Source organism: Phoenix dactylifera, chromosome 3, assembly GCF_051530095.1.
Source record: "Phoenix dactylifera cultivar Ajwa chromosome 3, Ajwa_hap1_PhDact_Kaust_v1.1, whole genome shotgun sequence".
NCBI classification, from domain to species: Eukaryota; Viridiplantae; Streptophyta; class Magnoliopsida; order Arecales; family Arecaceae; genus Phoenix; species Phoenix dactylifera.
In genome coordinates, this window is record NC_143192.1 from 41,741,622 (window position 1) to 41,756,722 (window position 15,101).

Consider the following 15,101-nt stretch of genomic DNA (forward strand, 5'->3'; position numbering starts at 1 on the left):
CTTCAGATCATGACACGCGTCAACCCTGAAAATTAAGGCGCTGCATTCAATTCGAACCAACACTTCGAATACAGAAGCGTCTCGTCGGATCGTGTGGTCTCATCATGAGCCCACGACGCGAGGACCTTCGAAAAACGAAAAGGTACTCTGATAAAACGTTTCCGAATAAAGAGACGCCGCCTATTAAAGGTGCTTTGAAACGCGCGATAATTCAAAATCCCCCTAATCCACATTAACACAACCGAAACTACTTCCCGCGCTCGAACCTGCGAGCAGCTCGAGCTCGGAAGTCGGGGGGTAGTGTCGGGGGAAAAATATATCGCCACGCTTGACCGAGCAGACCCCTCCGAGCAGGGGCCGACCGAGCAGACCCCTCCGGGCAGGGGCCGACCAAGCAGACCCCTCCGAGCACGGGCCGACCGAGCAGACCCCCTTCGGCCTGGCGATACCCGAATAGCCCTACCAACCCTAGGACGTCTGACCTGCGCGCTGAGGTTACATCCTCCCGCAGCACGACCGAAAGACTATGTTTTGTCTTCGCTAAAAATTAATGTGTATGAGTCCCGCGGACATCTGGTGCACTCAACAATCAAAGCGCATGGTACCTACAGGCCCTCAGCCTACTCAACAATTAAAGCGTATGGCTTCCATCGCCTACGGACATCGACATCGAGCCACTCACGGCAAACACGCATGACTACGAATGATGGCATGACTCCACGACAACTTGAGCTTCGGCCTAATCTCCTACAGTAATAGCATTGATTCACACGATCGAGCATTAATGTCCAATTGTACGACAAACCATTTGCTCTGTCTCATCACAGGTAACCCGGCCCTCTCTATAAAAGGAAAATTTCTCCACTTTAAAGTAAGGATCTGGTTTTCCGGCCTTCTCTCTCTCTTCTGCCATATTGACCCCTCACTGACTTAAGCATCGGAGGGCCGGCCCCGGATAGCCCGGCCACTTGCTTCTTGCAGGTCTCCAGGAGGACGCCGCCCGCCGACGAGCCGCCACCCGCCACTCAGGCAGCGGAGCTCCTCCCTTTCGGCCGACGGTCGCCCCCGGGTTCAATTTCTAGCAACAATAATGATGAATTGGAAAGAATAAAATCCAATCAATACTTTCCATTGACACGTTCTCTAAAATTATTTTTAGCCCGAAGTGTTCCATTAGAGCTCAAGTTGCCCAGCCAAAAAAAGAAGTGTTCCATTAAAGCAAATGATGCCTAATTGATACCTCCCTTTTATTTCCTCGCACCCGTATTTATTAGGATACCTCTGCCCGCAGGATTGGATTCCAGCATATCTCTAGGTAGATTCGCCTTTCATTTAAAAGGGAATGAAATGAAAACAAGGGCAATTGATACGTTACAAAACCAAGACAATTATCCTGGGCGGCTGAGCCCAATTTCCTCTATAAATTGCACCCAAATTCGAGGATAGCCATTGCTCTCTTCCCCTCCCAACCAATAATGGCGCTGCTCATGAGCAATACCGCGATAAAGCTCTACGTAACCCCCTCTCTTCCCTTCCTCTCATGCACACAAACAGAAACAAAAAGAAAAAAGGTTTCATATATTTTCCTTCTTTTTATCTAATTAATTCCTACTTTTCATACAGGTGCCGAGGCTGGTGATCTTATGGATGGTGGCACTGGTGGGTCTCATTGGAGCCGCGGAGTGCACGAGGCTAGGGAACCACGGCCACCATCACTGGAGGGCCGGCGGCGGCTGGCCCGAGTGGGCGGCGGCGGCGGGTGCCGCCGGCCGCCGGGCCCACACGGCGAGCCTGAAGGACTTCGGGGCGGTGGGGGACGGCACCACCTCCAACACGCACGCCTTCGCGGCTGCCATCGCCCACCTCAGCCGCTTGGCCGCCGACGGCGGGGCGATGCTCGTCGTGCCACCCGGCAAGTGGCTCACGGGGCCTTTCAATCTCACCAGCAAATTCACCCTCTTCCTCCACCGCGACGCCGAGATCCTCGCCTCCCAGGTGCGGTCGCCGCCCTCTCCCCCTCCCTCCTCCGTCTCTCGCTTCGCCTCTGTCGGTTTATGCTTCACGTGTTTGCTCCTTCGCATGCACCGATTGGTTTTCTTCCCAATTAGCAAGTACGTATTATTAAGTATTATCCGTCCGGCCATAGATGTAACGCATTGTATGGACGGTGAAGATCATAGATGGGCACGACCCGTGGAAGTTGTCGCTCAGCCAGTAATTTAGCAACTTTATTCGAGCCTCCTTAGACGTATTAAAAGCGGTCGTAGGAATTTTATTTAACTTGGATGGTATGATATTTATTTCTCAACCTATCAAATCAAATATTTGATAAGTTTGTGCACTGAGTGCATAAAAAAAAGCAATTAATCACTCAGTTAACTTAAAAAGAATTACAATTCTTTACGGTGCATGTTATGTAGCACAAATGATTGTGCAGCCTAACTGGACACTGCAGGCATCTTGGATGGATGGTAGCAAAAGAAAAAAATTCCAAATCTATATTGTTTAAGGAATATCACCCAACTATCCTTACAAATTTGGGATAGGATAGAAAGATTGTTTTTTCCTATTATAATTAGGTTTTTTTAAAAAAAAATTGCTTTATAATTTCCAATGACCTTTTAAAGAGACATTCCTAATAGGGATATCAATAATGTGATTTCGGTGCCCTTAGTTAAAAAATCGAAACTGGAATTGAAATTTACTATCATCCTCAAAGCCAAAACCGAAATTGAATAATTTTTGAATAAAAAATCATAACTGTCACCAAAAAAAATAAAATCAAAAAATCGCCAAAAAACCGAAATTCATTTATTTTTTTTTCATCTTACATATATTTTTAAATAACTAAATTCATTTAATTTTAGATTTACAAATAATATCACAAGTATTAAATATTGGGTACATTTAGTTTCGATTTCAAGTTTAGTGTCAAATTTGATGCCGAGTTTGGTTTCAAATCGAGAAATCATCAGAATCGCAACTAAAACTGAAATCGAATGGTTTTTAATTTTTAAACTCATCAACGAAACTATTCTCATTTAATTTTGGTTAAACCGTGCCGTTTAATTCAGAAATAAATAAAATATTCATATATCCATCTTTGTTGACATCCATAATTCCAAACAACCATAATAGACAAATATTATGCAAAATGGTTGCATAGCTTACGTAGAATTCTCCTGTCAATGTATTTTTTTTTTTAATGCGGATGCGTTATTGCATGCGCCCATAAGACTAAATATTCCTTGATTTACAATCCAACCTGTGTCTGTTGTAAGTTGTAACTCCATCTTGCAAGATGCAAAGATCCCTTGGAAACTGACAGAAATTGTGAAAGATAGTTTAGTCCTAACAACAAAAAGATTAGCTGAGACTTGAACCTTTTGCCTCATCCACCGTTCAGTCATTTCTCACGATATGGTGTTGCAGGACCTGAACGAATGGCCAGTCATCGATCCCCTGCCCTCTTATGGGAGAGGAAGGGACTCAGCTGGTGGAAGATACAGCAACTTCATCATGGGAACTAACCTCACAGATGTGGTCATCACAGGTATTGCAAGTATTCTTTTCAAGGCTTTTGTAACAATACTGATTCCCATTTTACTGAATAAATTTTTCGACGGATCATAATCCCTGTCCATCATTTATGCAAAAGATGATGGATTTTAAATCTAACCGGCCATCTAATTCACTCGAGAATCGTTGGTCAATAAGGTTTGGAGTTGGACTAAGATTGATCCTTTCAGCTAACATGAATCGCTTTTTAACAACGTCTGTTGGCCGATATGTTGCAGGGGATAATGGAACGATCAATGGGCAGGGGAGATTCTGGTGGGATAAGTTCCGTAATAATCAGCTGAAGTACACTCGTGGTTACCTGCTTGAAATAATGTACTCAGACCGTGTCCTTATTTCCAACATTACATTCAAAGACTCTCCCTCATGGAACGTCCATCCGGTTTACAGCAGGTTTGATCATCTCCTCAAAGGAAAACTGAGAAACTCCATGCCATCATAAGTAGAGAAACTCCATGCCATCATAAGTCACAACCCATATAACTGATTTTTTTCGAGGTTGAATGCTGACAGAAGCAATTGACCTATATGCAGCAATATCGTAGTGTCGAACGTCACCATTCTTGCACCATTTGACTCTGCAAACACCGATGGGATCGATCCAGGTACTTCTGCTGCTTATAGAAGATCTATTGTTTATAAATTGTATTCACCGGACAATCAAAATGCTAACTGGAAATATTAGACTTGTTTTGCACATGCTTGTATATACTGTTCGACTCTATTTTTCTACTGTATAAATATTTAGGATATGCTTCTTCTCATGGTTTCTTAAAGGAGGAAGAAGAAAAGAAAAGGAAAGATACATTAAATAGGTAAAAGCCAAGTGAAAGAGAATCGATTTTCTTTAAAAAAAATCACATTACTGATCTTCGAAGATTATTGGCTGCATTCTTTCTCACATTCCATGTTAACAGACCTCTTTTTGAACTCATATCAAGAAATAAAACACCTCTTTGTAAGAAATATAATCATCACGAGTTAAGGTCATCTTGCTATCCATTCTTCCTGTATATATTGGTAATACCTTTGTGGTGTTAGTTATAGCCATTCACAACCATCGTAAAGAATACTCATGAAACCGTACGAAAGTTCATTTCCCATTTTTTTCTGGGGAAGTTCAAAGCTGACTTAGGATACAGTAATTTTCCAAAGTTTGATTGATAGTTTTGGTGCTTCCCGTCCTCACAGACTCCTGCTCCCATGTCCTCATCGAGGACTGCTTCATAGTCTCCGGCGATGACTGTATCGCCATTAAAAGCGGCTGGGACGAGTATGGAATTGCTTTCAACATGCCAACCCAGCATGTAAACATCAGGAGGCTCACCTGCATCTCCCCCTTCAGCGCCACCATCGCCCTTGGAAGCGAAATGTCCGGCGGAATCCAAGACGTCAGGGCTGAAAACATTACAGCCATCAACACGGAATCTGGGGTCAGAATCAAGACAGCCGTCGGAAGGGGAGGATTCGTGAAGGACATTTTCGTGAGAGGGATGACCTTGAACACCATGAAGTACGTCTTCTGGATGTCGGGCAATTATGGGCAGCACCCTGATGACAAGTACGACCCCAACGCAATCCCAGTTGTCCGGAATATCAGGTACAGCAATGTGGTCGCCGAGAATGTCACCATAGCCGGACACTTGGAGGGAATTCCGGGGGCACCCTTCACTGGGATATGCTTGTCTAACGTCACCATAGATGTTGCGCACTCGAAGAAGAAGCTGAAGTGGAACTGCACTGAGATTGAGGGCGTGGCAAGCGCTGTGACTCCTACCCCTTGTGCTTTGCTCCGAGATCAAGGAACCGGTGCAGCGCCATGTCCATTCCCCGCGGATAGTTTTACCTATTGATACATTCCATGAGTGCAGAAAGAGTTAAAAACTGTGTGACAGCTGGTGCGAGTTCTGTTTTCCTTGAAATAATTCCATGGGGCCCGATCTTATAGATTACTCTTCTCCATCGAGAAGAATTTTTCTGCTGACCTCACTGAGATGCTGGTTCGGGCACGGAAGTATGCGAAATCCGAGGAAGCCATTGCCTCTAGACGGAGCGGGGTTGCGCAGACCTCCAAGAAGCAGAAAAGGCATCGCGAGGAGCGTGGCCACCCCAGAAGCCCGTCCCCGTGCCGAGCTAAGAACCCGCCTCGTCTGAAGAGTCCACCCCGGTTGCGGGGACCACCTCGGCAAAGGTCCCCGCCTCGTCCGAGGTTTCCACCACGGTCCCGCATACCCAACGGGAGGTACAAAAATTACACTCCACTTACTGCTCCTCGGACCGAGATTCTCATGGAGATCGAGGGCCGGAACTATTTTCGGCCCCCGCCCCCGAGATGAGATCCCGGGGCCTGGCGTAACTCCCGGAAGTACTGCCGTTTCCACCGGGACCACGGCCATGATACGGAGAACTGCTTCCAGCTCCGGGACGAGATCGAGGCACTCATCCGTCGAGGAGTGCTCGACCGGTTCGTACGAAACCGGCGCGAAGAGAGAAGGCCAGTAGAGAATACCGAACAGCCCGAAGATCCAAATGCCAGCAGGCCTATCGCCGGCACCATCAATACCATCCGAGGCGGGGCCTCGGTCGGAGAAGCTCCAGAGGAAGGAACCGCCCCGAAGCGCCTGCGCGCCTCGAAAACCATCTCATTCTCGGATGAGGACTTGGAGGGAGTTGAAACTCTCCATGACGACACTATGGTCGTCTCTATGGTTATAAACATATTTGATGTAAAACGTGTGTTAATTGATAATTGGAGCTCGGCAAATATTTTGTACTTCGACGCCTATTCTCGAATGGGGATGGAAGAAAAGCAATTGCGGAGGATGAACGCCCCGCTGGTCGGATTCACTAGAGACTCAGTCCCAGTGGAGGGCGAGGTCGATCTCCTGGTCATGGTCGGGCTCGCCCCCCGAGAAAGTACCGTGAGGATGGGTTTCCTCGTGGGGCGCCTGCCCTCGGCTTATAATGCCATTCTCGGACGACCAGGGCTCAACGCTCTTCGAGCCGTGGTCTCAATCTGCCACCTGCTTATGCGATTCCCCACCAGCCAAGGAGTCGGCGAAGTCCGTGGGGACCAGGCGGTAGCAAGACGATGCTACATGGCGACCCATGAGGCGAAGCAACCGGCCAAGGTGTCGGTTTCGACAACAGACGACAAGCTCTCAGCCGAGACCTTAGAGGCACGGGTCAGCCCTCAGAAGAATCGGGTAGAGCCCGGTGAGCTACTCATTCAAATTCCTTTGCGAGAAAATTTTTCCGAGCTAACCGTGCAAGTCGGCTCCGGCCTTAATGCTCGCGAGAGAGATCGCCTCATCAACTTCCTGTGGAACAACATGGACGTCTTCGCCTGGTCGCCCGCAGATATGCCAGGGATAGACCCGGAGGTCGCGGTCCACCGACTCTAAGTGAAGCCCTGCAAATCCGTGCGGCAAAAGAAGCGAAATGCCGCCCCAGAGCGACAACGAGCAGTAGCTGAGGAAGTCGATAAACTCCTCAAGACTGGCTTCATCCGAAAGATATCCTATCCAGAGTGGCTCGCCAATGTGGTCCTTGTCAAAAAGGCTAGCGAGAAATGGCGCATGTGCGTGGACTACACCGACTGAACAAGGCCTGTCCAAAGGACAGCTTCCCACTCCCTAGCATCGATCAGCTCGTGGACTCCACCTCGGGACACGAGCTGTTGACATTTATGGACGCCTTCTCCGGATACAACCAGATCCGGATGGCGCCAGAAGATGAGGAAAAGACGGCCTTCATCACCGATGGAGGTACCTATTGCTACAAGGTGATGCCCTTCGGCTTAAAAAATGCCGGAGCAACTTACCAAAGGCTGGTCAGCCGGATCTTCAAAGACCAAATAGGCCGAAACATGGAGGTCTATGTTGACGACATGTTGGTGAAAAGCCAAATGGTGCAAGATCATGTGACCGACCTCAGTGAAGCATTCTCTACACTTCAAAGGTACCGAATGAAGCTCAATCCAGCCAAATGTGCGTTCGGAGTCACCTCGGGCAAGTTTCTTGGCTTCGTAATTACACATCGGAGAATCGAGGCCAATTCCGAGAAGATCCGAGCGCTCCAAGAGATGACGCCTCGAGGACAGTCAAGGAAGTGTAACGGCTTACAGGCCGAGTCGCAGCTCTCGAAAAATTCGTCTCCCGATCGGCCGAGCGCTGCCTTCCATTCTTTGCGCCTCTCAAGAAGCCAAAGAATTTTTTATGGTCGGCCGAATGTCAGCAAGCCTTTGAGGAGCTCAAGTGTCTTCTCGCCTCTCCTCCGCTGCTCACGAAGCCTCAGCAGGGCGAGCTCCTCTACCTATACTTAGCAGTTTCTCCTGTAGCAGTGAGCTCGGTCTTGGTTCGGAAGGAGAGCAAGCTCCAAAAGCCGGTATATTACACAAGCCGGGTCTTGAGGAATGCCGAGACCCGGTACTCCAAGCTGGAAAAGACCGCCTTTGCCCTGGTCGTCTCAGCTCGGAGGCTTCGGCCCTATTTTCAAGCTCACACGGTGGCCGTGCTGACCGACCAACTGGTAAAGTAGATCCTACAGCGATCAAATCGTGCTGGTCGAATCACAAAGTGGGCCGTCAAGGTCGGGGAGTTCGACCTTGAGTACCGACCCAGGCCGGCCATCAAGGTGCAGGCACTCGCCGACTTTATAGTCGAGTGCACTGTGCCGGACGAGCCCGAGCCTGAGCCAGCGCCAATGGAGCAAACCCCGAGCTCGACATGGACTTTGCATGTTGATGGTTCTTCGAACTCGGGGGTAGCGGAGCGGGCCTCATCCTCACCAGTCCAGATGGAGTGGTCACCGAGCAGGCCCTGCGCTTCGAGTTCCCCGCCTCTAACAATGCAGCGGAGTACGAAGCACTCATCGCCGGGCTCAAGTTGGCCAGGGAGCTAGGAGTGAGGGACCTGAGGGTCTTCAGCGACTCCCAGCTGGTCGTGAACCAAATCTCAGGTGATTTTGAGGCCAGAGAGCCCACGATGCAGGAGTATCTTCAGAAAGTGCAGGATCTCACTTCGACTCTGAGCTCCTTCCATATCCAACACATCGCCAGGACGGAGAACCTCAGAGCAGATCAACTATCAAAGTTGGCGTCCTCTCGCATGAGCGAGCTTTCCAAAGCAGCAGCGCTGGAGTACCTCCAAAAACCTAGCACGGAGCCCGAGCTGGCCCTTTGCATTGAAGTTGAGCCGGGCTAGATGGACGAGCTCATTAGCTACTTGCGGGATGAGGTCCTCCCCAGTGATGAACGCGAGGCTCGTCGAGTCAAGCGTTTAGCTGCTCGGTACATATTATACGAAGGCAAGCTTTATCGGAGATCCTTTACCTCTCCCCTCCTCAGGTGCCTCCGCCCGACAGAGGCGGATTATGCAATGCGCGAAGTCCACGAGGGAATTTGTGGAAATCATCTGGGGGGACGAGCATTAGCGCACAAGATTTTGCGCTAAGGATACTACTGGCCGACACTTCAGAAGGACACCCTAGACTTCGTCCGAAGATGCGACCGATTTCAGAGAAACGCCAATGTCCAACGCCGGCCCTCGGCCCTGTTGACCTCGATCAGCTCCCCTTGGCCATTCGCCCAATGGGGAATTGACATCTTGGGACCATTTCCTCTGGCAACCGGGCAAAGGAAATTCCTAGTCGTCTCCATCGACTATTTCACTAAATGGGTGGAAGCTGAGCCAGTTGCCCGGATCGCTGAGCCAGTTGCCCGGAGCACCGAGCAGAAGATGCGAGACTTCATCTGGAAGTCAATAATTTATAGATTCGGACTCCCCCGCATCCTCATATCAGACAACGGTCGTCAGTTCGACAACGTCTGTTTCAGAGAGTTCTGCTCCGAGCTTGGCATCGACCACCGCTTCACCTCGGTCGCGCATCCTCAGATGAACGGAGAAACCGAGATAACGAATCGTACTTTTTGCAGGGGCTCAAGGCCATGCTCGACCAGTCCAAGGGACAGTGGGTCGAAGACCTGTACAACGTCCTGTGGGCTTATCGGACCACGTTCCATATACCCACCGGCGAAACTTCTTTCAATTTGACGTATGGGACAGAAGCCGTCATCCCACTAGAGATTGGACTCCCTTCTCCAAGGGTGGAGTATTTTGACGCCAGCTCCAGCTCCTCACAGCTTAGAAATAACCTGGACCTGATCGAGGAGACGAGGGAAGCCGCCCGAGTTCGCATGGTAAGGTACCAGCAAAAGATAGTGCAATACTACAACACCAAAGTCAAAGTCAAATCCTTCAAAGCGGAGGACCTCGTTCTCAGAAGGGCAGAGGCCTCCCGACCAACCGAGCAAGGGAAGCTGGCTCCGAACTGGGAGGGACCCTACCGGGTCGCACGCGTCCAGCGGCCCGGGGCGTACAAGCTGGAATCTCTTGACGGGACCCCCATTCCACAAAGCTGGAGTTCCGAAAACCTCCGGGTGTACTACCAATAGAATCCCGAAGGGTCCTCCGTTTCAATCATAAATCTCACCTTCCTGCAATGACTTATTCGCAATTGCTTAATTGTGCTGAATTTCTCCTGATGTCTAAATGCTTTGACTCCCAAACGACCCAGCCCAGCTCGTATATACGACCCTGTTCGGATACAACCAGAACCGAGCAAAGCCGGGCGCCTTAGCAAAAAATTTGGAACACCGATATCGAGCCCGGCTCGATCACCATCTATCGAGCTCGGCTCGATCTCCACCGACCATCGAGCTCGGCTCGACCTCCCCCAGCTATCGAGCTCGGCTCGATCTCCGTCTTCTATCGAGCTCGGCTCGATCTCTACCGACTATCGAGCTCGGCTCGATCTCCACCGACTATCGAGCTCGGCTCGATCTCCATCTATCGAGCTCGGCCCGATCTCCATCGACCATCGAGCTCGGCTCGATCTCCATCTGTCGAACTCGGCTCGATCTCCATCGGCCATCGAGCTCGGTCTCGATCTCCAAATATCTCGGCTAAGGCCGGGATGCCCCGAGCGCCGACAGTGCGTTCCCAGACCCCTCGGCACCTCGGAAAGATGGGTAGTGCCTTCGCGGCCCCCCGTGGTGCCTCCTCGACTACGGTCGGGATGCCTCGATACGTCAGTGAGCTCGAGCTCCCTCGACCTCGGGATGATAGGGGAGTACCTTCGTGGCCTCCGGATACATGTTCGTGGTCGACAATATATGTTCGTGATCGTGGTCGGCAGTATACGTTCGTGGTCGATGAAAATGTTTGTGATCATCCAGAAATTCGAGACGCAACCATCGATCTCCATCAGCTATCGAGCTCGGCTCGATCTCCATCTATCGAGCTCGACTCGATCTCCATCAACCACCGAGCTCGGCTCGATCTCCATCAACCACCGAGCTCGGCTCGATCCCCATCGACTATCGAGGCTTGGTTCCGATGTCAGATACCTAGATCGAGATCTGGGCGCCTTGAAGCCTGCGACAGCTTCATGTACGAGCTCAAAGGGCTACGACCCAATGCTTCGGATTAAGCTTGGGGTCGACCTCTACGACAAGCTGAGGTACCACTAAGAACAATTCGCGACACGGGGCATATAGCCCCGAGAAGGTACGCTCTGATTGGCGCCTATGTCTTGTTCAATACGCGCGTTCCATTCATTTTTATGTTGGATACTTAAATGAAAATCCCGGCCAATATCGGGATCCTCTGCCGAGCTGATTACGAGCTGAAATCTGGTCGAACGCGCCCGCACGAACCCTAGATCGATTTTTCGGCTGCTCGGCGAAATTTAATCCCGAGCTCGGGGGGTTCAACGATTTGGGCTACAAGCTAGTTACCTAATAAGATGATTAGAGCACGTTGCCCCGCAGCTGGGGCCCCGAGCTCTACGACCACGAAACTGCGACTCAAGCTTAGGAGCTTGGCAAGCTCGAGCTCTTTTTCGATCTAAAGCGCCTTAGCAGCTCGAGAACCCGAGCAGCAAAGCCTTGGAGAAACGTTAGCTAAAAAATGAACTATAAAGGAATTGAAAAAACGAAAGTTGAAAAGGAATATTTCCATTCAAAAGCCCGAAGGCCAAGTACAAAATTAAGGCTCGGCCGTGCGGTAGACAAGGGCCGACCTCTCGTTACAAAAAGGGAAAGAGTACTAGAAGCCTCAAGAGGCGGGAGCCGTAGCATCTTTAGCAGAGATTTCTCCGGGCTCGACTTTGATGACCTCAATCGCCTCAGCCGTCGGACCTCCTTCGGTAGTGGCCCCGACCTCGCCGCCTTCAGTGCCCTCGGGCGCGACCTCGGGAGTAGCTCCCCGAGCAGCCTCTTCCGCGGAGGCCTCCGGAGCTGCCTCTCCGGTCGTCTCGTCCGACTTCGCCCCGAGGCCCTCGACTCCAGCTCCGGGCTGAAGTAGATTGAGATCAAAATTGGGGCAGAGCTGGCACAGTTGATTGTGGAAGTTGTTGAACCCTTGAATAAGGCCGTTCACGGCTTCCTCCTCGAGCAGCTCTTGAAACTCTTCCGATTCTCGGAAGAGCCGGACGGCATTCTGAGCCCGTTCTTGGGCCTCTTTTTTCTGAGCTTCGAGCCGCTCGGCCTTCTGCTCCGCTTCCTTTGCTCTCTGCTCGCGGACGGCGAGCAGAGATTGCGCCTCGGCCAGGCGAGCCTCGGCGTCCTGCAACTCTGATCTAGCCAGAGTATGAGCGGCCTTCTCCTCCTCGAGCGCCATCGATAGGAGCTTAACTTCGTCCTCAGTGGCGCCCACTCTGAGCAAGAGCTCCTTCTTGTGGAGCTCGAGCTCCGCCAGCTTCCGCTCGGCCTCGTCCAGAGCCCGTGAACTCCGACGGGCCCGCTCTTTGTAATCCGCCCCAAGCGAGATCAGCGTCTCGACCTCATGAAGATGCTGCGATCAAGGCAGAAATTAGGCTGAAAATAGAATTAGAGTATCAGAGCTAAAGACGTAGGGAATAAGTGACAGTAAACAAAAGACTTACCTGAACAGCGGAGAGGCGGGCCGACTCCAAAAATTGGTTCAGGCTCATGGCCTGAATCTTCGCCTTGTCGGCTGGAAGGAGCGCGACGCGGAAAAGTTGCCGCGCCGTCTCGATATTCTCGAGGGCTGAGTCGCCCTCGGACACCATCCACTCCACCACATAGTACCGCCTTTCTTGTTGGCCCTCGTTCTCCGGCGGGTCGGGGAGGCCGGACCTTGTCGCACCCGGGGAAGGCGGCCTCGCAGCCCCTTGGCTGCTGCCCGGCTCGGATGCCGAGCCCTTGGGTCGGATGGGAGGCCGACCAGGAATCTGTGAGATCGGCGCCGGGCACGTGAGCACCATAGTCGCCCCCCCCCCCCCCTCCCCGAACTTCCGGGCTCGGAGCTCGGACCTCCCCTCCTAGCAGCTTCGAAGGGGTCAACTCGAGGAGCAGAGACCTTTGCCTTCTTCTTCAGTTCGAGCGGCTCTCCTCCGAGCTCGGCAGCTCTCTTCCGGAACCGAGCGTACAGAGCTTCGCTTTTGGTTACCATTTTTGCGATGTCTGCAAGGACGAGCAGGATAAGAATGCAGAATGTTAATTAAAAAAAAAAGAGAAAAAAGAGGCTTCCTACTGTTACCCTTACCATGAGGACGCGCCGAGCTCAGGCCTACATTCACTAAAGCGTCCTCGCTTATGAGGCCGCTCAGAAGAATACCGTCCCCGAGGCTGCGAACGGCGTCAAGGATCCCCTGCTCGCGCGTGGAAAGCCTAGGGATTTTGTTGGCGGTCCTGAGTCGGCTCGGCCTCCACCTAGGATCAAACCCCCACGTCCGCTCGGAACCTAAAAAGAAAAATTTCTTCTTCCAGTCGTGAATGGACGACGGAGCGCCCTGGAAGAGTGGCCGGCCCGCCCGAAGGGCGACATAGAGCCACTCTCCGTCTCCCGGGTTCGACTTCAGCATAAAGAGCCGCCGGAAAACATTCACGGAAGACGGGATCCCGTACGCCATGCACAGCGACAGGAACCCGATGATCGTCCTCCATGCGTTCGGAGCAAGTTGCGCCGGGACAAGTTGGTACTCCCCGAACAACTCGTTCACGAACCCATGGAAGGAAAATCGTAGGCCGGCCCAGAGTGCCTCCAAGTACACTCCGATCCGACCTAGGGGGGTTCGTCACCTGATCCTCCAACCCAGCGGGTTCCAAACGGAACCCTCACTGAGGAAAGAACCACTCCTCGACCATCTCAACCTCTAACTCACTCATTGCGGACCCGATTTCATTCGGACCGAGACCCATTAGGAAAGAAGGAAGAGAAAAGAAGGGAAAAGGGGTTCCGGGCGGATGAAAAAGACACCTATGGGGTTCGCCGGAGATAATGGAGGATCGGTTGCTTCGGACTGAGAAGGAGATGGGAAGAAGATGAAGACAATGGGAGGAGACGGCCCAGGAGGGATATATATATATAAACCCCTCTGACGGCCCAGATCTGCGAAGTGGAGCGCTGCTCCCCCTTCAGATCATGACACGCGTCAACCCTGAAAATTAAGGCGCTGCATTCAATTCGAACCAACACTTCGAATACAGAAGCGTCTCGTCGGATCGTATGGTCTCATCATGAGCCCACGACGCGAGGACCTTCGAAAAACGAAAAGGTACTCTGATAAAACGTTTCCGAATAAAGAGACGCCGCCTATTAAAGGTGCCTTGAAACGCGCGATAATTCAAAATCCCCCTAATCCACATTAACACAACCGAAACTACTTCCCGCGCTCGAACCTGCGAGCAGCTCGAGCTCGGAAGTCGGGGGGTAGTGTCGGGGGAAAAATATATCGCCACGCTTGACCGAGCAGACCCCTCCGAGCAGGGGCCGACCGAGCAGACCCCTCCGGGCAGGGGCCGACCAAGCAGACCCCTCCGAGCACGGGCCGACCGAGCAGACCCCCTTCGGCCTGGCGATACCCGAATAGCCCTACCAACCCTAGGACGTCTGACCTGCGCGCTGAGGTTACATCCTCCCGCAGCACGACCGAAAGACTATGTTTTGTCTTCGCTAAAAATTAATGTGTATGAGTCCCGCGGACATCTGGTTCACTCAACAATCAAAGCGCATGGTACCTACAGGCCCTCAGCCTACTCAACAATTAAAGCGTATGGCTTCCATCGCCTACGGACATCGAGCCTCTCACGGCAAACACGCATGACTACGAATGATGGCATGACTCCACGACAACTTGAGCTTCGGCCTAATCTCCTACAGTAATAGCATTGATTCACACGATCGAGCATTAATGTCCAATTGTACGACAAACCATTTGCTCTGTCTCATCACAGGTAACCCGGCCCTCTCTATAAAAGGGAAATTTCTCCACTTTAAAGTAAGGATCTGGTTTTCCGGCCTTCTCTCTCTCTTCTGCCATATTGACCCCTCACTGACTTAAGCATCGGAGGGCCGGTGCCGGATAGCCCGGCCACTTGCTTCTTGCAGGTCTCCAGGAGGACGCCGCCCGCCGACGAGCCGCCACCCGCCACTCAGGCAGCGGAGCTCCTCCCTTTCGGCCGACGGTCGCCCCCGGGTTCAATTTCTAGCAACAAT

The 15,101-nt window shown here is 51.6% G+C and overlaps 1 protein-coding gene across 1 annotated transcript; it reads left to right on the top strand.

The window, feature by feature from the left end:
- Positions 1 to 1,618: 1,618 nt before the first annotated feature.
- LOC120109897 (putative polygalacturonase) lies at positions 1,619 to 5,501 on the top strand. Its single transcript, XM_039123519.3, has 5 exons — positions 1,619 to 1,995; positions 3,433 to 3,553; positions 3,798 to 3,972; positions 4,114 to 4,184; positions 4,771 to 5,501. Exons 1-5 carry the CDS (start codon positions 1,648 to 1,650, stop codon positions 5,430 to 5,432), a joined length of 1,377 nt encoding a protein of 458 aa, XP_038979447.3. The 5' UTR covers positions 1,619 to 1,647; the 3' UTR covers positions 5,433 to 5,501.
- The last annotated feature ends 9,600 nt before the right edge of the window (positions 5,502 to 15,101 follow it).

Bases quoted from the DNA above. Each gene is read 5' to 3' on its own strand.
- LOC120109897 (XM_039123519.3), top strand. From the start codon at position 1,648: ATGGTGGCACTGGTGGGTCTCATTGGAGCCGCGGAGTGCACGAGGCTA. The intron at 1,996-3,432 runs GTGCGGTCGCCG...ATGGTGTTGCAG, and splicing joins CCGAGATCCTCGCCTCCCAG to GACCTGAACGAATGGCCAGT. The intron at 3,973-4,113 runs GTTTGATCATCT...ACCTATATGCAG, and splicing joins GTCCATCCGGTTTACAGCAG to CAATATCGTAGTGTCGAACG.